At 43.9% G+C, this 22855-nt stretch overlaps 2 protein-coding genes across 5 annotated transcripts in view; one reads left to right on the forward strand and one right to left on the reverse strand.

Moving 5' to 3' along the window:
• The window catches only part of OSBPL11 (oxysterol binding protein like 11), a 43335-nt gene extending 34931 nt beyond the window's left edge, over positions 1 to 8404 (reverse strand). The window contains exon 1 of the mRNA XM_082235322.1: positions 7493 to 8404. Coding sequence (XP_082091448.1) covers positions 7493 to 7689 — 197 coding nt within the window. The 5' untranslated portion in view covers positions 7690 to 8404. The remainder of the gene's footprint in view (positions 1 to 7492) is intronic.
• LOC309539434 (glycerol-3-phosphate dehydrogenase 1-like protein) overlaps positions 1 to 22855 on the forward strand; it is a 30826-nt gene that overhangs the window by 2220 nt on the left and 5751 nt on the right. Inside the window, exons 2-6 of one of the 4 annotated variants that reach the window (XM_082235695.1) lie at positions 2863 to 2919; positions 13572 to 13647; positions 14703 to 14915; positions 21376 to 21553; positions 22686 to 22826. In XM_082235695.1, the coding sequence (XP_082091821.1) occupies positions 14875 to 14915; positions 21376 to 21553; positions 22686 to 22826 (360 nt within the window). In that variant the 5' untranslated portion in view covers positions 2863 to 2919; positions 13572 to 13647; positions 14703 to 14874. Of the gene's footprint in view, positions 1 to 2862; positions 2920 to 13571; positions 13648 to 14702; positions 14916 to 17810; positions 18020 to 21375; positions 21554 to 22685; positions 22827 to 22855 lie in introns of those variants that run through there. The other 3 variants (XM_082235694.1, XM_082235696.1, XM_082235697.1) reach the window with 3 other exon arrangements.

Genomic DNA, 22855 nt, shown 5'->3' on the forward strand with positions numbered 1-22855 from the left:
CAATCTCCTGGCACTCCCATTTTACTCGCCAAAGAAAATGCCTACAATTTAGGGATTTTTTAACCAAGAGTTTGAAATGGCTTAAGTTGGTGTGTATAGCATCTAGCTTTCACACCCACGTAACCTGTGAAGTACAGGCTTAGGGAAGATAATCTAACCTGATATGTGATGAAATGCCAGAACAGAGAGAGTATTATAGCATTTGTGGCTATATAACAACACTGTTAAGACTCAGCATCAGGAATGAAGAACCCTTTCTTAATCTGGGAGTCATATTGATAATTTAAAAAGCAGCCAGCAATCTTACACATGTCCTGTCATCCTTTCCTTTCCCATTCCTCATGGACACACAGAACTATAGTACATTATCCCTGGGATAGCTCAGTCGGTACAGCATGAGACATCTTAGGGTCATTGATTTGAGCCCCAAGCTGGGCAGAAGACTGCAAGGGGTTGGACTAGATGACCCTTGTGGTCCCTTCCAACTCAAAAATTCTATGATTCTATTGTTCTTAGAGGGCTATCTTCTCCCATCTAATCTAATAAATAATCCGAACCTGCCTAAAAATACAAAGGCACAAGAAGACTGCGTGCACAGTTAAATTAAACAGGTTGAACTGCAATCTATCATGAGAAAACTGGAATGTTCTAAACATTAATAAATTCCAGAATATTTGTCCAAGTTGCCTGAAATTTGGCATGGAGTATCTATCTACACACTGAGTACCATATGACCAGATTTCAGACGGATTCATTACAAAGATGGTTGAAATATACAAGTTTCCCTTCTTAATAATTGTTGTGCTCTCGCATAATATCTGTTTTTTCCTTGTCTCTTCAAAGGAATTCTAAATTTAAGACAATTGCAGGGGTCCTTCCTTCTTTTGTCAAAATGCATTGTGCCTTTATGAATATATTACTTTTTAAATTACTACTTTAAATCCATCAGTTAAGGGTCAATCATCTTGAAAGACACAGTAAGTCCCTGATTCAAGTCTTCAGGGTGGAGACTTTCCCCTAAGCAAAGATGGCTGCCACCAGAATAAGGGGGGAGCTGTTAACTGGCATGAAGATTACATAGCTCTAATGGCTAGACTAAAGCAGGACCACTTTCCATTTTCAATTGCTTTTTCTTTCATTGTCTCGCAAGGCAAAGTAAGACCTGTGTGGGAAAGAGTGGGAATTAACGCCTCTCTTTACTACTAGTTTTCAGCTTTGGGGGGGACGGGGTAGCGGGGGGGGGGCATCCAGTTGCCAAATCATACCTGCACTAAAATCCTGAATTTCTCCATTGATTTTTATGAGGTTTTCTCACTTCCATCCTAGAGGACTTAAAAAATGGCCACTGTAATGTAAACCTAGAAACTTTCTATATAACCTATGAGATTGTTTTTCATATCTCTGCAGCGTATTGAGGGAGTGGTACATATATGTGTATTTGTTGTAACTATGTACAGTGGGGTTAAATGAACTTTGTTTATCATTTCAAAAGAAAATGGGGAAGAAATAAAAAACAGATTTTCATTTTGTTTTCTCCTCATGTGCTCCCATGCCTGCAGAAGCTTTAGTACATTATAAAAGTCTCTATCCTTTTATTTCTGGCTGTCAATGTGTCTAAACTAAGACAGACAGGCATGGGCATGCAAGCCAGCAACTTTTGTAAACTTGTTTGCAATGCTGCCAAACAGCACGTCTTATCACATACAAATCCAATGTAGATGTAATTCATTAAGGGCTCTACAATGGATATGCCATAGAAGCACAGACAGCAATTATGGCTTATCTCCTACCTATAAGGTTCGCTTGCACCTTTCAGTAGCAAGCATTTCAGTCTAGCCAAATCTGAAAAGAAAAAGACATCCAGATCTGAGAGATCTCTCTTTGCCTGTTACTTTTTAATTTGATCCATTTTTTAAATATAATACAGCCCTCGAGTGCATTAATACTTGCATCATCCTCAATTCCCAACCATGCTGGCTGCGGCCAATGGGAATGGATTCCAACAAGAACTGGAGAGTAACATATTCCCAATCCATGCCTTGCACTGAAATGGCAGTTGGAAATGGCAGTCCCTTGCCTAGCTGAATATCCCATAAATTGAACCTGGGATCCTCCACGTGGAAAGCATAGTCTAAGGGTGGGGAAGCCTCAGGTAGCCCTCCATGCCTCTTTGTCCAGCCTTGACACACTCCCTGTGGCCCATGTCCCCATACGGCCATGCTCCATGGAGCCAGTGTGGTGTAGTGGTTAAGAGCGGTAGACTCGTAATCTGGTGAACCGGGTTCGTGTCCCCGCTCCTCCACATGCAGCTGCTGGGTGACCTTGGGCCAGTCACACTTCTCTGAAGTCTCTCAGCCTCACTCACCTCACAGAGTGTTTGTTGTGGGGGAGGAAGGGAAAGGAGATTGTTAGTCGCTTTGAGACTACTCAGGGTAGTGATAAAGTGGGATATCAAATCCAAACTCTTCTTCTTCTTCTCCACACCTTCCTTAAGCGCACTTGTCTCTCTAGAATGTGCCCTTTAACCCTGACAATGTCTCCTGCTTGTAATGCATGCAGAGTTGTGTGGCTGTAGGTATGCAAAAAGTTCTGATTTTTGCATGACCGTAATGCAACCTACTGTACAAAGGTAAGATTTACAACCACTGCTCCACCACGTTTTGCTTCTGGCCCTGTGCACCACTGACCTTCAGGTTGAAAACAGTTTCTCAATCCCTAGCATATGCCCTACAGCTGAACTATAGTCTCTGAGCAAAGCTTCTGGTGCCTGGTGCCTTCAGTATGTGTGTTACATTTCTCGAAAAAGGACTGGATGAGCATATTAAGAGGTAGCATTTTAATGTGTTATGCTTTGCTTTTCAGTCACAAGCTACATCATTTCCTTAAGAACCTCTGCAGTTGAAAGATCTCTTTGTCAAGGTCAGTACAGCTAGTTTTCAACATATGATCAAGCAAGTCCAAATAAGACGATTTAGACTATTTTTTAAGAAATAATGGAAATTACCATTAAAGCAGCCCTATTCAAGTATCATGCATATCTGGAAACAGAACACATTAGCGGGGAGACAAGCATATTAGCTTCATCCTTATGTGAAGCGGGGAAACTCCTATATGCTTCTAAACCCCAGTTGCAGGGAAACACAAGCAGAAAGAGTGCTGCTGCACCCATGTCCTGTTTGCAGGCTTGCCACAGACACCTGGCTGACAACTGTGAGAACAGGATACTGGGCTAGATGAGTCTTTGGCCTGATCAAGCAAGGATTTTCTTGTGTTCTGTGCTCACTGACGATCACATGCAATGTAGAACCTTGGGAAATGTGGGGAGCCTATGAGAGGAGAAGCACGTGGGTGGCAGTGGGTGGAACTAGCAACACATCCCTAAAATCCCTGCTTATGTGTTATAGATCTAGGTTTTAATAACACCTGAGCAGGGTGTACCTAGCTCCACACCCAAATTCTCATAGTCCATTCTTTTAAAGTAAATGCATAGCCCTTCTCCTTGCAAATAAAAAGCTTACAAATGTAAAGGCTGTGGGCTGTGCACGACCAATGGCTTTTTAAAGAGCTGGATATGGTATTGTAGAGCTATCATTCCCACACTCTGCCCCTCTCTTTCACCCATCATGATTTTACAGCTTTCTGTAACATTTCAAGGAGATACATGGCAAAAGCTGTAACTAGTCCTCCGCAGTGTAGCTACCACAATTGCAACAGATATCTGCATTTTTTTAGCGTGATAGTAGATGCCCATGAAAAATATCCCCTTTTCCCATCCCACCATACCTGGAGAAACTTTGGAAGCATTGTAATTTATTGTCTAAAAACTAATTTCTTGTTTAAGTAACAAATGATATGTGCATATCCACAATGGCACACATTTGGTTCAGGTATGGGGAATCTGACTTAAATACCGTACTGGCCAGCATATAAGCCACTCCTGAATATAAGCCGCACCTTTAAAATACAGGGGGGGGGGGAGGAAAAAAAAGACAATACCCGAATATAAGCCGCTCCCTTAAAATTCCGCAGGCACTCACACCCATTCCGTTTTACCGTATGTCTGTTTCAACAGTGATATCGTAAAAGCCCATTTTTGTAAGGTCGCAAACTTAAGACGCACTTTAACATTTCACAGTCGGAATTTGGGGGGAAAGGGAGGCTTATATTCAGGCCAATACGGTATGACTGTCAAGCCTCCCTATCTGGCCAGGCAACACACCCTCCTGAACCATACCCCTCACCAGCCCTGATTCGCACCCTCCTAAAGTGTCTTTGCCTGGATAAATGTGTCCTTGAACTCTGAAAATGCTTCTTGCTTACCTGGGTGGAGGACAGAGGGTATGTGCATGCGAACAAACTAGCCTACTGTACAAACGTAACATCCACATTTATTGCTCTGCCCACTTTCCCCCCTGGCCCCACTCATCATTAGTTTGGGGCCCCAGGAAGGGAATGTGGCCCTCAGGCCGAAAACGTTTCCCACCCGAGTGCAATTAGTTTTAAAATGCATCTGTGGTTATAAATACAGAACGTGACATCACGTACCTGCTCCTAAATTAAGAGTGTGATACTCCTATGGGACTGAACAGCAAGGAGCCTTCATTCCTGCCTATCATCAAGACAGCAAAATACATCCCTCTCTCTCTCTCGCTGCATTATTGGCTCCATTTGATAGCAATCAAACAACAACAAACACGTAGTTGTGTTACAGACCCAGTTTGGGATGGATTTGATGATGAGTGCTAAACAAATTAAATACATAGTGAATTAACCACTTCCCAGCCCTAATTAAATTAGCTCTACACCACTCTCTTCCCCCCGTCCACTATTCTAGCATCTAAAATAAATTAAAAAATCCAGAGGTTACAAAGAAACCAAAGTTCTGCAGTCAAGAAGGTACAGCAAGTAAGGAAATGTGTCTACTTTAGCACAACTTTATAAAGTTTTTGAAGCTTCAGTGCTGCAGTGTGTGGGCTGCAGTGTATAAAGTCATGATTAAGAAACATTGCTTGCTATGTGATCTATCTGCAGGCTTATTTTCTATTTTGTAACTACTATTTCCTCATGCATTGTATCCTTCTGGGATGTTCCAAGTCAAAACTGGACAGTGAAAGAAAATTTCTGACTACCATTATTTGTCCGAAAAAGGCAAACGTTATCTTCAAAGCTGGTATAAAAGTTACCTTCAAAGAAAGCTGATTTCCAAAACATTATAAACTAGCAGAACTGGAGCAACCTGGACTCCCAGATGAGGCTCATGATAATGAAAAGTTGTAGCTTACAGATAGGACCAAGCCTGAATCCAAGAGTAGACTCTTTAAGTAGGCTGATTTTACATAGTTCATGATTTACAATGAACTTGGGAGATTTCTCCTGCTTTGTTTCCTCCCTCTGTAAGTGTGGGAGCAACAAAACACAGTCCATGGCTTAGTATTATGTCTAAAGTGGGAGATCATAGTTTGGTTTGCTCAAACTTACTAGAACTGCTCAGTCTTAGGTTCATGTATCTACCATTTTTACTCTTCTTCTCCAATACAACCATGAGAAGTTGGGAAGCAGTGCTTCTATTTTAAACTAATTGCAGTTTGTAATTGTGTCCAAATTGTGGTTAGTTTAAACCAGCGCTCCAGATTTTGTTGCACTCAAATCAGCTCTGACTACTGGTCATGGCTGGGGTTGATGGGAGTGGGAGTCTAACATCTGAAGTTACAAAAGTTAGTCCCCCTGGTTTGAACTGCAGTTTGTCAAAACAAGTCAAGATCAAGTTGTGGTTTCTGATCCTGACTTGTTGGAACAAACCATAGTTAAAACTGCAGTCCCTGCTTTGGATGAAACACAGCTGGTTTAAAATGAAAGTGGATGCTTCCAATTTCCTCCTTGCAGCTTCATGTTCAATTGAGGGAAGGGGAGAAGGAAGCAGGTTTGTGTATGGAATTCTAAACTATATTCTGTCTGAACCAGGTGAATGCCAAGAACTAAAGCATTGGTTTCATTTTGTCATGTATGAAGTCATTTACCATGCTCAAAGAAAATTCTAATAGCTTCAAGGAGTAACGTGCTAGCAACTTAGGAGGAGAAAGTGTAGTGTAACATTAGAAGTGAAAATTTGAAGTGACATGCTGTAGGGGAATGGAAGTTGGTGCTTAGCAATGTCCTGACATTCAAAAAAGCAACATTCCCTAAACATACTTTCTCACAATTGCTTTAAAAAGGAAACACGATGACAATGTATTTAAGGAGCATCAAAGTAGATACATTTAGTGAATTCATTGGGGTTTATTTTCTAGTACGAATGGATATGATTATGGGAAGCTGCCTTATACCAAGTCTATTGAGCTCAGCATTGTTGACTAGACCAGATATTAACTGACGGTAAATATTAAAAATCAACTGAATGTGAAATAATGAAATGCCTGTATGGGGATGATGTGTATTCATTTTTGTTTCCTTACATCAAGGAACAGGTCATATAGCAATATCTAGAAAGAAACAAAATAGCTATTTTGCACAAATCTGTGTCATTTCACACACTGGGAGAAATTCAATGTTACGCTTTCCTTTTCTGATTGTTCCATCAGTGGAAGCATTTCTACATTTATCTACTATATGTTTTGGAAAGTTGCTTGCATTTGGACACCTCTTAAGATATCATAACCAAATTTTGCATAACCATTTCTGATATCAAGGAGCAGGTTTTTGTCTATGTTTGGATATAACTGATGCCATTTTGAATCAGAATGGGAGACTCAATCTTTCAAAACTGCACTGATTTTAATTACTGATTTCAAAATTGTACTGATTTTGGGGGGCTTCTTAGAATTCCCAAGCAACACTGGGTACAAAGCTGCTATTTTTAGGTACGCAGGTGACTCTCAACTAACTCAGGGGTTATGTACTGGGAATAGCGCCTAAAATCAAAATCATATATAGTCAAACACACTGGCAGTTGCACCCACCACTGAACCCAAAGTTTTTAATCTCAGATGCCTGCCCCCTTTCCATTAATTTTTTTTTTAATCGGCAAATGAGTGAAGCTGAATGCACACTAGTTAAAAGCATGTAATTTGTGAGTTACCTGTATACCCAAATATGTAAGCAGCTCTTGCCAAGGGACAATTTATACATTTGTCAAAGCACTAAATGCTTTAAAGTACAACCCAAAGGAGCGCAATGGTAAACAGGCAGAAGAACGCAGTTCCACCACATGTGTCCACTGAGTATTCCCACATATTTAGAAACGTACATCACATTTTACTGTGTCATCATTCCAAATCCCTCCGGAATACAAAATAAAACACTTGCAGCTTTAGGGTTAGGCCTCTGTGGTGAAAAGTTCAGTTGCACCAGAAACTTTACCAGACACACATCAGATGGTTTTAGGTGTATGCTTCCCATTTCTCAATACTCCCCCCCTCCCCCCTAAAGACAGAACCACCACCCACTTAAGATACCAACAAGTCAGTCCCCACTAGGCTTCAGCAGAGATACTCACCTATACTGCCAGCTTTTGGTAGTGCTTCCTCCTCTGCTACTGCTGATCCCACCGCTGCTGATGCCACTACTGCTGCTGCTCTTGCTTGTGCAGTTCTGGGCTGGGATCAAAATCTCCAGCTTGCCTTCGCTTTCGGACACTTTCATCGCTGTCGGTGGCACTGCCGGAGCCGTAGACACAGGCTCCCCACTTTGCATGGTGGGGCCTGTCAGGCCCCTGCCCACCCAAGGGTGGGAGAGTGCAACAAGCCAAGTCAACAAGGGCTGGAGGAAAACTTTTTTTTCTCAAGGCTGTCAAGTATCCTTAGAAAAAAACGAGGGGTCACTCCGGAGTGGAACTTTTGTGAATGGGGCCAAATGTGGGCCAGAGATGGAGCAAGTCTGTGGAAATAAGCTCGAATGGCAGCTTTGAAGGGGGGAAGGGGAGACTATGGAGGGGGAAAGAGCCAGGTCTGGGGAAAAGGCCAGGGATCCAAGAGAAGAGTTTCCTGAACACCCAGAGAATGAATCGGGAGCAGGGCAGCCAGCTGCGTTGGCAACGTGGGGCGGGGGGGGGGTCCAGGCACTCGCCCCCAAGGCGTGTGTAAACCGGGGGAGCAGCTCCGCGCACCTCAGTATCCCATGGGAGGGCAGAAGTGGGGTGGTGGGGAGGCAGCGGGAAATTCCTCAATTGTTCAGAGAGGCGGGATGCTGCTGGCGCCGAAAGGAGGGCGGCCGCCTGGGGTTTGCGCCTCCTTCCGCCAGAGGCTGCCTGCCTGCCTGCCTGGGGCTGGTCTCTCACCATGAACCGCAAACGCCCCTTCTGCAGCCCCCTCCCACACTCGGCCAGGCTCCGTCTTCCAGGGCTAGCAGCGGTGGCGGCGGCGACTCGCAGCCCACACGAACCGAGGGCAGCAGCAGCAGTGGCAGAGCCGCTCCCACCCCTTCCGGGTCAGGCTTAGCCGCTCCCCGCCGCCTTCGTCCCTGTTTCTCCGCCCCGTGAAGGCCGAGGGCGGGCGTGAGCGCTGGCGGCGCCATCTTTGTTAAGGGAAACGGGGGAGGGATGCCCTGACAGGGAGGAGGAGTTGGCAATAATAACAATAATTAATAAATAATAACGAACAATTATAATAATACCTGCCTAAAACACCAGAAGGCAAACATAAAGGGCCTTGAAATCAAACACTGTTTGTTTGTTTGTTTGTTTGTTTGTTTGTGCTATTATTTCTGTGGAAGAAACCGAACTTGGAACGAGGGTGTGACTCAGCTGCACGCCAACGCGCCCTCTGCGCCCACTTCTGAGTGTATGGAGATCTATTTTCACACAGCCTCTTATATTTTCGTTCTCGTCTGCTCCGCATTGTTCACGACATTCTTTGCAGCCCCAGCAGCTCCAGTCTGTTGCAGCAAAATAAAAAAAAAGGGCTTGTGACCACCTTTTAGCCCGAACCAGACCAAACCCGTTGAAATTAATGGGCATGGCTAACTTAAGTTCATTCATTTAAACAGCGTGCTCTAACTTAGCTGGCTGCAACCCAATGGATCTTGTGGCATCTAAAAAGGCTAGCCAATTGTGACTTAGAAGACTTTTTGGACCAGAACATGCTTGATTGAAGCTAAACTTATATTTTAAAAAGCCAAATTATTCTGTTCTTTTCAGCTAAAGATAAATTCAATTTAAATATGAAAGACAAGTGTAGAAGAGCCTATTGATATTTTCTGGGCCCATAGAGTTGGTGGAAGTTGTCTAAGCCATCTGGAAGGTACCACCAGTGTCTACACTCTTGTTGTTGTTTAGTCGTGTCTGGCTCTTCGTGACCCCATGGACCAGAGCATGCCAGGCACTCCTGTCTTCCATTGCCTCCCGCAGTTAGGTCAAACTCATGCTGGTAACTTTGAGAACACCGTCCAACCATCTCGTCCTCTGTTGTCCCCTTCTCCTTGTGCCCTCAATCTTTCTCAACACCAGGGTCTTTTCCAGGGAGTTTTCTCTTCTCATGAGGTAGCCAAAGTATTGGAACCTCAGCTTCAGGATCTGTCCTTCCAGTGAGCATTCAGGGCTGATTTCCTTAAGAATGAAGAGGTTTGATCTTCTTGCAGAACATGGGACTCTCAAGAGTCTCCTCCAGCACCATAATTCAAAAGCATCAATTATTCAGCAATCAGCCTTCTTTATGGTCCAGCTCTCACTTCCATACATCACTACTGGGGAAACCATAGCTTTAACTATACGGACCTTTGTCTACACTCTTATATTGCCCTAAAAGTTCAACCATTCCTATATGCTACTCAATAAGACATAGCCATGGATCTTGCTGCCTTGGGATGCTACCTATGCTGCAAAAACACAGTGGACAGTCACAGATGGAGAAGTATTCATCATTCATCCCTGTGTCACACTGCATGGCTTTTCATTACGCACAATGCCTGCTATCCTTGATGAAATAGGTTGTTCCCTATGAGATCTAAACCAACTGAGACTGCAATACTAAACATACTCCCTAGAGAGTAGGCCTGTTTATAGACAATGGAGCTTACTTCCTAGTAAAATGCACACCATTGTGCTGTTAGTCTCTGTGATGTCCTAGTACAGGAGTGGGGAACCTGTAGGCATTCAGGCATTATTGCATTTCAGTTTCCTATCAGCCCCAGTCTGGGTTGTCAATAATAAGGGATTCTGGGAGCTGAATGCATCTGTATCCAACACCTGGAAGGTCACAGGTTCCCTACCCAGCATCTAGTGATTTTCCTCCTATAAAAATATGCATACTTTTGGCTTGCAATACACTAGAAATAAAGGCTCTTTCACAAGGCAGCAATTGAAGAGTCCTGGCTGGATACCGATAGTTTCCATTGTGAGCATGACAGCTCTTTCCATATGATGGTTGTTAACATTCTTTGCCTTTCAGGTTTAAAATATATATTTCAAATATTATATATGTGCAATATATAATATTGCTGTACATTATATAATATTGCTGTACATAATATAATATAATATAATATAATATAATATAATATAATATAATATAATATAATATAATATAATATAATATAATATAATATAATATAATATACAGTATACTAGATTGGCTAACAGATTCTAATAGACAAGGCATTAGAAAACCTTGAATTTTTAATATAAAAAGTGAAATAACTATCTGTAATTATATGTTCACGTAAGGGCTTCTTGATTACAAAAATTATTTCTTTGCATTTGCATATGCATAGTATGTGTCTTCCCTAACAGGCTACTTTCAAATCTTCCAGCAATAGATGCAGTCTGTTCTTTAATAGTTCCCCAGCATTAATATTTAGGCAAACACATTAAAATAAAATGAATCAAGTCTTACACCTGAAACACACTAAAACCAAAAGAGAATCGTAGATTTATTTTATTTAGCTGCTGCTTCCCTCTAGTGACCAAACTAAATACTACATGTGAAAGAAGAGAAGCCAGTACAATGTCAAACACCTGTTTTTTAATGGTGATGATGAAAGGTCTTTCTTATCTTAAGTTTTACCAAACCATGATACACAAAATTCACATAATTCTCACATTAAGAGATAGGTGAACCATCACACCTCTTCCATATGATGTGACAGGTTACATGTTTCAAGCGAAGGATGTGGCTGGGTTACAAAGTATTGATTTACATGACACTTGATACTACTGTAGTTGGTTAACATAGTTTATGCCCTGAAATGCTGCAGCCAAAGGGCTTGTTCAGCGGTTGGGAGACCCATTAAAGGGTTTTCATTAGTGCTCCTGCCTTCTATTCACACAGGAAACATAAAAAGAGGGTTATCTCTTTCCAGCACAGCTGGGCACTCTTGAACTTTGGCAGAGAATTAAATTTTTAATCTCTTCTACCACACAGGCCATCTTGGTCAGGCCATCTTGGATGACATGTGATGCCAGGTTCAATCAACTTTGCCCTATCATCAGTCAGGGAGTGCATTCAGTTGCATGCACCCCCTGCCCTTATTATTCATTCACAACACTTTATAATCCAGGGAAACATAAACATACATGGAAAATACGGACCTTAACTGAATGGTTAGTGGCCACAAATATTCAGCTCCCTCCATGGCTCCTGGTGTTCTACAGTACATAGTAATATTTACTAGACAGATTCTGATTTTCTTGATCACTGGAAAACCAAGCGTATATGCTGGTCCTGATTATGCACAGTTCATATCTGCCATCTTTCTCTTTAAAACGTATGTTAGTAATTTGTATCAGGTAATCAATTCAGGTTTATTCTGAAAGGGTTTGCTGAAGCTTTAAACAAACAGTAGACAGCTGGGTGCCTCAAACAAACCACATGTAGCTTTGAAAGTGTAAGTAGCAAACTTAACACACCCACAAAAGTCAATAGCTCACATGCTTAATGTGAACAAAAGCAACCTGTTTGTGCTTCAAGGAGCCTAAAATATGTTCCCCTGACAACCATCAAGCTATCTGAGGGGTGAAATCACATATTTATTAATGCAGCTCAAGCATGCATGACTTTTGCCTCAAAGGGGTAGGGGAAGGGAATGGCCCAGTTTCGGCTAGAGGCATGCTGTCAGAAGGAGCAGAATAAATGACTCACTATACCGGGGTTGGGGTGCTAACTATCTGTTCAGACCAAAGCCAATTTAAAGTACCTGAGGATATAGCATAGGAACACGGAAAGTTGCCCTAAGGAAAACCATCAGTCTGCCTATTTCAGTCTTGCCCATGCTGGCTGGCTCTCCAGAGTGCCACACAGCAGTCTCTCTCAGGGCACCTACCTGGGGGCACCAAAGACTGAACCTGGGACTCTTTGTATACAAAACATGTGCTCAGTCACTGAGCTTCAGCCCTTCCCCAAACTCTGACCCATATATCATCATTTCTCTTCTGTTCTTTGTTACTGACCAGACTGCATCCCTGTTCTCCCTTTCCTACAGCTTCCCTCAATCCTGCTTCCCTGGTTTCTACTGCTAAAAGAGTTTGAAGGATTTGCATTATTAACGTTATCATGCTGTTTCTGGATTAGTGGATCTCTGGGTATTTATCAGAAATACTTGAGATTGAGTGAAAACTTGGAGAGGAATTGGGATCAGTTCCACTGAACTTAAATCTGTGCAACCAGTGACCCACTTCAGACCTTGATGAGGCTGGCCTTCATGTGGTGACAAGGAAGCTATGCGCTTCTGGCATGGCCATGTTCAATGTAGCATTTGCTCCTGTAAAAGAACAGTAAGGATATTCCCATCTGCAGCATCACACCTTTGGTCCTGCTTGTCAACATATTTAGAAAGTACTTCTGTATCCATTGTTGCTTGAGGTCACCTTTATACTTTGAGTAGGGTTAGCTTAGCAAGCATGTATGTACAACCAGTTAGAGAGGCTACAAGAGAAAGAAAGAAAGAAAGAAAGAAAGAAAGAAAGAAAGAAAGAATCTTGTTTCATCAACCACATCATTTTCTTCAGCTTTGATACTTCAATTCCCTCTTGGTCTATTTGTATCTTAACACAATTATATTAATAGCAGCATCAAATGTGCTGAGTTAATTTTGCTTTCTCAGTCATGGGACTTTACTTCCTAAAAGCTACATTACCATTACTTCTACTGGGGTTTTTTGTGCATCAGTTCCTATGGCAACATGGCAATCTCTGCATCTGCACATGCCACCCACTCTCGCTTAAATTGTGTTTCCCTTGGCTTAATTGTGGTCCTGATACTCCAGTTTTATGGATTAGCTCATGACTGCGGGGGAAGAGCAATCTTTGCCTGGCAAAAAGAGCAAAGCTGTGTTTCCCTGGAGCTAGGGATCTGTGAAGCAGGACTGGTAGTTCTGGATCAGGGCTGGGCTGGGGTCTAGATATGATAAAACAACATACATTGCCCACCTACCTACTCCAAACTAGGATTTTTTATGCCGCATGAAACACTATTGGCATTGTAAATCCTAGCAGAAGCCTGGCTTGAGTTAATATATGGCTTGTGTGTGCACCATATATTTAAAGCACATTTAAAGCACATATTCAATGGTGCTTGCTCATAGGTGAATGGGATCAGTTTTCTGCTTCTCCAGTGTGACCTATTCTTTCTGTTTTGTAATAATAGACCCTGAACTAACAGACCCAGAGATTACTTTATGGCATCTATACTCCAGCCTTAGTCAAGAAGGCTCTCAGAGCAGGTACAGGCATTGTGCACTCTATATATCATCACCACTCATTAGCACCACACCCACTCATTCTTCATTAATCAATGATTTAAAGTTCAGTAGCCATAAAACAGATGTTTGTTTTGTGGTCCAGATAGTGATTAGGGAATATGCTAATATTGAAGATATTGGTCTTAAAATTTATATTTCCTTTAATCATAAGATCCGACAGTTTTCTCAGAATGTTTAAGTTGAATTGAAATTTAAAAACCTATTAATACATATTTAATACATGTGGGTCCTTCCACATATTGTTTGCTCAGAAATGGTACAAGAACACAGTCCAAAGAAGAAAAATGTTCTGCATTAGCTGGTGCCTATTAGGAGTGGTAATGCAGAAACAGCACTGGATTTAGGCTAGTGTGAGCGGTCCCGTCCCCCCCCACAGGCCCTGAGCCGAGGGGGTGCAAAATTGAGAAGACCCATTTGGGGATGCCAAATTTTGGTCTTGCACAGAGTGCCATATTATAAAAGATTAGCAAAGCCTGCCCCTGGGCTGAAAGGAGCCAACACACTCTAGTTTTGTCCTTTTCCCTGTTGAGTGCCGTGAAGGCAACACTGAGGAAGAAGAGGGAGCTATTAGCCCATGCCAGAACCTGGACTGGTTATAAGAAAGAAGAGGGGGGGCGTGTCTGGCAGAAGCTGTGGAAGCTGGTCCATTAGGGCAAATGGGGCACCAAGCTCAGCCTGCCCCACAGCAGCTGCCAGCCTTTTTTTCTTCCAATCAACCAGTCCTGGGGGTGACACTGGCTGTCAATTTCCTCCTCCTTAGTCTCAGTGTTATCCTTGTTGAGCTCGCCAGGGAGGAGGATAGGTTGGTTTCTGCCTGACCTTGGCTCTGGCTCCCCCTACCGTTGGCCTCCCTGCCTTCTGCCCAACGAGCACCAGCCACCACTGGGCGGCCTGAGGTTGGTGGGGCCGGGCTCGTTTGCCCCAATGGCTCACCCAGCAGGAAGAGGGCTACTTCTCCCTTCCAACGCCGGCCCGCTGGGCTCCCTGACCCCCGATCTTCTCTGACTGGTCTTTAGGGGCTGGCCTCCTTCCACCGCGGGCTGGATCCCGGCAGACGAGGCGGCGCATGCAGGCCGGGGTGTGTCAAGCGTCTTTCCCAGCCTCCGGGATACTTAAAGCGGACGAGCGCCGAACTTGACGCCGCCGGGCGCGAAGGGACCCAGAGACGACTTGGGGAGCCCAGCCACCATGTCTGCGCTCAAAGCCTGCATTATCGGTTCCGGGAACTGGTGAGTACGACTCGGACGGAGCCGAGGGGGAATCGCAGGGGGGCAGAGGACGACCCACCCAGCCACCCACCCACGAGCTGGGTGCATGTGCGCCCTTGCAGCAAAAGCCTCGGGTGGCCGACGGGCTATCCAGAGAGTGGGCGAGGGAGCGCGGAGGGAGACAGACATCCCTCTCCGGACCTTTCCTCTCTCGCTCTACCTTCATATCCAGGTCCATATCTGTCCTAACTTGGACACCTGCGCAAAAATGCCAGGTCCTCCCGCCCCCGCTTCACCTTAGAAAATTTAATCGCCTTTGGATTGCCCCGATCGTTCCCCACGAGAGTCCAGAGGAAACCAGCAGACGAGGTTGCTTAGGCTGCAATCCTATCCCCTTTACCTGGGAGTAAGCTCCACTGAATCCAATAGGGCTTCCTGCTGAGCAGACATGCTAGTGCTGAGGGCGCATCTGTTATGTTCTATGCGGCTGCATTTGCTCCCCTGAAATGTCAGTGCCTTATAAAAAACAGGAATGAGGAGCCTCGGGCGCTCCCATGGTTGTTGGACGGTCCATCAGTCCCAGGCTGCAGGACCGATGTTCAGGGGTGCTGAGAACTGTAGTTCCGCAGCAGCGGGAGGCTATCGGTTGGCCACCTCTGCTATAAATTAAGGGACAAGCGCAGAGCAGCTCTGTAATCTGTCTGTAGACAGTCGGACAGACTAGAAATGCCTGACCGACACAGACCTGTACCAGTTTACTCGGGAAAAATGCCCCCCAGGCTTCCCTAAGGCATGTTTTGGACTACAGCCTTCCAGAGCTTTGCGAGAGGGAATCGTTTGCTTGTTTTGCAGCGTTTCCACCTCCAGTCTGAAACATGCTTCATGTGTTTCTGTAGCACCTGCGGATCAGACTAGAACACTGGCCTCAAAGGGAATATAGCCAGTGACAGGCTGAGTTCCCCTGGGGGAAAAAGTGCTAGGGGAAACGGGCATGAAAGTGTCGTACATTTTATTACCCCCCCCTTTGAAATCAGTTTGGGATTAATTTCCCAAATTGGTTTTAGACGTGGTATTATTCCTGTGCTTTCATAATATCAGCCCTACATTGAAAGCCAGCATGGGTACTATTTCATAATGTGTACTTGCAGAGCAAGATGGTGGTTGTGCATCAGAAAGGGAAGGTTTTTGTTTATTCTTCTCAAGCGTTTTCTTTCCACAGTAGTTTCCTGTAGGTCTAAGTGAAAGTCATTAGGACCAACCAGCACAGTTAATGGGACCAAACTGGAAAAATTACTAACACTGACCACGAAGGACACTTTGGATTTTTAAAATTTATTTTGTAGACCAGCAGAGAAACCTGCATTTTTTTGTAGTCATGTCTTCGCAGCGTGGAATAATTTGATACCATCTATGAAATGGAATGTTAGTTTATTTGCAGGAGTTACTGGTCTCTCAAGAGAGAGAAATGTTGCACACACCCTGACCGACAGGCCGAGACTTAATTATACTGTAGTCATACCTATTTCTCCCTGTCTTCCCCACCCTTGTCCTTTTCATGTATGTTCTCAGATTACTATGCTCAGATTTACATAAAGATTTACGTTTAAAGGTAAAGGTAAAGGTACCCCTGCCCGAACGGGCCAGTCTTGACAGACTGTGGGGTTTGTGCGCCCATCTCACATCTAGAGGCCGGGGGCCAGCGCTGTCCGGAGACACTTCCGGGTCACGTGGCCAGCGTGACAACGCTGCTCTGGCGAGCCAGAGCTGCACACGGAACGCCGTTTACCTTCCCGCTGGTAAGCGGTACCTATTTATCTACTTGCCCCCGGAGGTGCTTTCGAACTGCTAGGTTGGCAGGCGCTGGGACCGAGCAGCGGGAGCGCACCCCGCCGCGGGGATTCGAACCGCCGACCTTTCGATCGGCAAGCCCTAGGCGCTGAGGCTTTAGCCCACAGCGCCACCCGCGTCCCTAATTATACTGTAGTCATACCTATTTCTCCCTGTCTTCCCCACCCTTGTCCTTTTCATGTATGTTCTCAGATTACTATGCTCAGATTTACATAAAGATTTACGTTTACCTTTCCATTATTTCAAAGAACAGTGCATTCAGAGACAAGTCTTTGTTATCTTAACATCCAGTTTGGGCACTCTCCTAGAAATCCACACCAATGAAAGGGGCATTGTTCTTATTCCACAATAACAACACTAAATAAATAAATAGAACCGGCAACTACACAAATTTCATTATGGCTGTACACCTCAGTGACCTTTTCTGGCGAGCTATAGAACTCCTTGACCTTAGAGATGCATACTCCATAATGTAAACCTTGGGCAAATTTCAGAATTTATGTTAAGCAGGGTGGAGGTTGAGCTTGAAAAACCCAGGGAGGATTTGTGTATTTTATTCTTAACTTTTCTCTCTTCGTGGCATACTCGAATGATGTCTCAATTGGTAGTTTGGTGCAAATTCACCATTGTTTGTATGAAGAAAGAAAAGACTGATCATGTGAGATGGGACACAACAGCCAAGGGCAGCACAAGATTCCTGTCCGGATAGTTAGGCAGAGATTATACCTCTTTAAGGAGTGAAAAGGGAGTGGGTGGAGACGAAAGGGAGCAAAGCAGTGACAGATCACACAGAGTGTAGCATGGATGAACTGCACCAACTCCACATTTAGGGTACAAGCTGTTGGATACTTTCACAGGAAAAGCTGACACCTTAAATCTGCACCTTAAGTCCACCTGCGAAGGCAAGCCCTGCACAAAGGTAGGCAGGTTCCCTAAGCCTCGGCCCACAATGCACCAGAAATGTACCATGACAGATAAAATATGGATGTTCTGCTCCTTGTGCTTTGCCTGCTCCTTGCAATTTTTCCACTCCCAGTTGCATAGCTACTGTTCCTTTGTTGGACTGGAAGCTCTAGTTGCATGGAGATTGACAGTAGCAGATCCTACACTTCAGGGGTGACACCTAGAAGCACTGGAGATATGGAAAATGATGGTGGCTGTTACAACTGCTTTGTTGCTGGGCCAAGGGTGTACTGGGTAGCTGGAGCTGTGCTGTGCTGATGGAACTCCACCCATGTAGCCTCTCTGGTGCCCAGAGTATCTCCACTAGTCCCTTGGTATGCTTTGAAAGGCTGAAGGCAGCACTGGGGTGGGGGCACCAGAGGGTCATTGTTAGGTTTGATGGAGCCCTGGGCAAGGTGACCCCTGGCAAGCTCCCTCAAACATGGCACCAATCCTGGTAAAGGCCTCTTATTTGCACCCAAACACAAAATGAGCCACAATGAAAGCTGCCCCCGGACACAACAGCATAGCATGGGTAGCTTAAAATACCAACTTTATGGTGATATCCTGGCTACAGAGGAACTACCTTCAGAAAAGACGTCTGGCTCCCCTACAAGAAATAAGAATTGTGCCTTTCATGTACGCATGCAGAATGGTTGTGTCTAACAGAGGTCAGGCGTTTGGTCTTGCAACCCACCCCACATCCAACCAGCACCCCAAAATGCAGATGCAGCTCTCATGTGATAGGCTACAAGTCAGGGTCCTTCAGAGGTGGGGGAAAATTTTGAGCTTTTTTGTTTGTGAGCTGAGTCAGAGACACTAACCTCCAAGCTTATCTGTAACATTTGCAGTCAGGGTTGCATTCCTTTAAGCTACCAAAATAGATGTGAAAGTTCAATGGTCAGCAATACTATACTTTCAAAAACATCTAAACAACCCCTTGCATACTAAACATCGGCTTCTCAGTTGTTGTTTTTGGAGGTTTCATAGTCAGGCCTTGAAATATTTATTTTCCACAATGGTTTACGATTTGCTGCTGGTTTGGCTTTATTGTTATTATTAGCTGTTTATTTATTAGCTGTTAAATTGACAAACAAAATCAACATTTTGGAAATGTGGTCATCAAACTGATGTCAGGCATGACATATGCAAACCTGATTCTCGGACAGCTCAATACCACACCTTCCTGTTTCAGATTAGTTGGCCTGAACTCTTGAACAACCAATGTTCTTGTTCAATACCCACAATCACAAATGTGGACTTGAATCCCCCACCTTATGCAAATGTTTACTTTTCTTTCATCAGTGTGACTAACAAACCCATGTGCAAAAGTTTTGCTTGAAGAGTCTTAAGGAGTAGTTTGTCTGCTCATCTCTGGTGACCTGTGGGTTAGGAGCTTTTCTAGATTGTTGTATATAACTTGTGAACCTGAATTAAATAGTCCAGATTTAATAGGTATCACAAGCCATCTTGGAGAGTCATTAGGAGAATATAAATATAATAATAAAGAAACGTACAAGCTGTCAAAAGCTTTTTTGCCTTCTGATGAGGGCAGCTGCTAGGACATGGCTCAGTGAGGCAGAGAGATCCAGTGCTGATATAGCAGCCTTCTCTTAGCCGAGATGACCTTTGGCTTCGATATGCTTGACACAGACATATGCAAAAAGGTATTGCCCGCATTTTAAAGATTTATTTAAGTTCCAACTTCAGAGAGGTGAGTTTTATGTGTGAAGTCTGTGGTAGCTCAACACACTCAGACCACCTGAAAACCCAGCTTTATTTGTACTACTAATTTGAAAAGCTTTTCAACTGGTCTCTCGGCTGTAGCTCTATGTGGCTTACATTTCTGTGGAGCAGCTAGAGATACAATTTTGCTGACAGAATTTTGGGACTCCCAGGTTCTGTTTTACTTTCACTTGTTCAGTCACAACACAAGGCGCTCAGATATAGCTCTCCTGAGGAAGCTGTGTTTGCTTGAATGACCTTGAATACCATTAATCTAGCTTAGAAAAACACAGTGTAACTTCACTGGATCTGCAATGGTGACACTCTGATGTTGCCCCAAGGAAGCCATTGAGGGAACAGCAGTGGCGGCAATTCTCACAGAGGGTGCTCCAGCGATGGGAGCCTCCCAGGCTGGCACGCCATGGCAGGCGGCATTTGCATCCCTGGTGGGCAAATTTTCGCGATTGGCACGATCGTCATCATGAAAATCAGCCCGCCAATCGTGAAAATCTGCTCGCCGATCGTGAAAATCTGCCCGCCGATCGCGTAATACCGCCAGCTGGGGATGCGAGCGTCACCCGCCGAGCGGAGCAAACACCACCTACCGGGGGGTGCCAGGCTGATCACAGGGCGTATTTGTGCGATCAGTGGGCGTATTTTCACGACAGTGATCATGCCAATCACAAAAATCCGCCAACTGGGGGTGCGAGCGCTGCCACGCCAATCTGCCCGAGGGAGTTTGTCACCCCCTAGGCATGACACCTGGGGCAAACTGCACACCCCCCCCCGCAACGCCTCGGGGCGACAGAAGTCCTGGTCTCCTTTCTATTTGCGTGGAACAAGGAGAAAAGCACTAGGAATTATTGTTATAGAGATTAGGCAAGATGGTGTGATAATTCAAGTAAGGTTTGTGTACTGACATTTCTCCCCATTTTTATTTTCATTATTTGTTAAGTTTAATATTGCCCTTCATCTGTAGATCTCATGGTGGTTCACAACAATTTGCAATATAAAAAACACAAAATACAGACTAAAAATAAGAACAATAACAAGCCAGAAATCCCACATCACATTTAAAAGGGCACTGGATATCAATCAGCCTGAGGCCTGGTTGAAGAGGAATGCTTTCACCTGGCGCCTAAAGGTATATAATGAAGGTGCCAGGTGAACCTCCCTGGGGAGAGTATTCCACAAAGAGGGAACTGTTGCAGAAAAGGCCCATTCTCATGTTGCCACCCTCCGGACCTTTCATAGAGGAGGCACATGAAGAAAGGGCCTCAGATTATGACCTCAGGGTTGAGATAGGATCATATGGAGAGAGGTGGTCTTTGGGGGTATTGTGGTCCTAAGCCATAAGGTTTAATTGGTCAAAACCTGGGCCTGAAAACCTGATTGGCAGCCAGTTGGGCCAGGATCAGTGTAATGCTCAGACCTTCTTGCCCCGAATTCTACACTAGGTGGAGAAGCAGTTCTAGACTAACTGTGCACACAACTCTTTAAAGGGGAAACCATACTTCCTCCTTAGTTAAAATCTTTAAGGTCTAAATATGACATAGGAATCTAAACTGCCAATTTTCTTTACTAAAAAACCCCCACATGGAATTTTGATGTGGGATGTTGGTTTTGGCATCCGTCTGTCTCGAAAGACAATGGAGGGCACCCTCAGGGATGAAGTCAAACTGCTATGTTAGCAGCACCAAAGTGACCATCCAAAGTGCAGAAGCAGTGCATATGTACAGTACATATGTTGCATACATTGGCAGCCATTTGTGAAATTTACTATAGGAGGTAAAGCTTTATAAAGTTCGCTAAATCCAAATTACTATGCAAATTTTGCTTGTGTCCGAATTCTTGAGATATAGTGCTTGTGCAACCGTATGCTTCTGGTGAGTGGGGATGCAATTAACCATGCCTTTAATTATTTGCCTTCTTTTCCTCCCCCTCCCCCGCTTTTCTTTTTTTAAAGGGGAAGTGCCATTGCAAAAATCATAGGCAAAAATACCCAGAAATCCCTCAAATTTCACCCTACTGTTAATATGTGGGTATTTGAAGAGCAAATCGATGGGCGAAAACTCACAGAAATAATTAACCAAGACCATGAGAATGTGAAGTATCTCCCAGGGCATAAGCTACCTCCTAACGTGGTAAGTTCAATGTAACTCCTTAACTGTAGTTTCAGGTTTTAAAGGTAGTGCAGTTGGGCCATAATGGAATGCAATTCAATGTAACGAAGGCTGCTTCCACGCTGGGAATTTAGTGTACAATACCTGCATTTTGGGTCGCTCACTTTTTATGAGGCTCGTGCTTAACGTTGTGAGCTAAACACCCTACTCCCATGCTTCTCCTTTTTGGCTTTCTTCCACCCCCACCCCATTCCTCAAGCTTAGAAAAATCTGCCCTTTCTTTAAAAAAACATAGCAGAACAGCTGTGCAGCTTTCCCAGGAGCAGACTGAGAAGGGAATTGTACTCACAATATATCAGAAGGATAATGTAATTGATTAAAGAGCAGCATAGGTACACACAGACATTGATATGAGTTGTGCATTATCTAAACTAGAGAAGAAATCCTGGCACAGCCGTCAGAACAATGCAAGAACCTTGTGAGTTTTGCAATTGGTTAGGCTTAGATACATTATTTGTCTCCAGACCTACTTGGTATTCCAGAATACTCTGAGGAGCTGCAGACCATTGTGCCCAAATTGTAGAATGTGCACAACAAAGACAGGACACGAGGTTGACCCCCCCCCTCCAAGTGGCTGCCAAGCTTGAGGCTATAATCCCATACACACTTACTTGAAAGCAAGCCTCACGCCACTGGACTTATTTCTGAGCAAACATTGATAGAATTAGGTTGCTAAGAGAACTGAGCTAAGGCACTTCAAGAAGTTTTTCAGATGCAAAGCTTAAATCTATGTTTACTTAAATATCTCTATAATATAAGTGTAAAAGAGTGGTTTCTCTCTCTCCAAATATTCATTTGCAGTTGAACATTGTGTTTTCATGTGAGTTAGTAGATAATGTTATTTTGTACGGACCTCAATTCAGGACAGCTGGCTATATTAAGACTACTGCAGGAAATACTTGTGTTGCATATATGGATTTGCCTTCCTGCATGCGCAATCCCAGGAAATACACATTGCATGCTCAAAATGTGTATATATGTGAATGTCATCTCAATCCACGCTTGCTGCTATGGGAAACGCTGCTGTGGGAATAGCTGCCCTTGTTTGTTTTTCAATAATAGAATCTTTAAACTTTCTTCTTTTTTGTCTCAGGTTGCTGTAGCAGACCCAGCAGAAACAGTAAATGGTGCAGACATTATAATATTTGTTATACCTCATCAGTTCATTCCTAAAATCTGTCAGCAGCTAACTGGCCATGTAAAACAAGGAGCCATTGGAATTTCGCTAATCAAGGTAATTTGTGAACCTTTCCCAAGGGGTAG

The sequence above is a fragment of the Podarcis vaucheri genome (genome assembly GCF_965113315.1).
Source record: "Podarcis vaucheri genome assembly, chromosome: 1".
Taxonomy (NCBI): Eukaryota; Metazoa; Chordata; class Lepidosauria; order Squamata; family Lacertidae; genus Podarcis; species Podarcis vaucheri.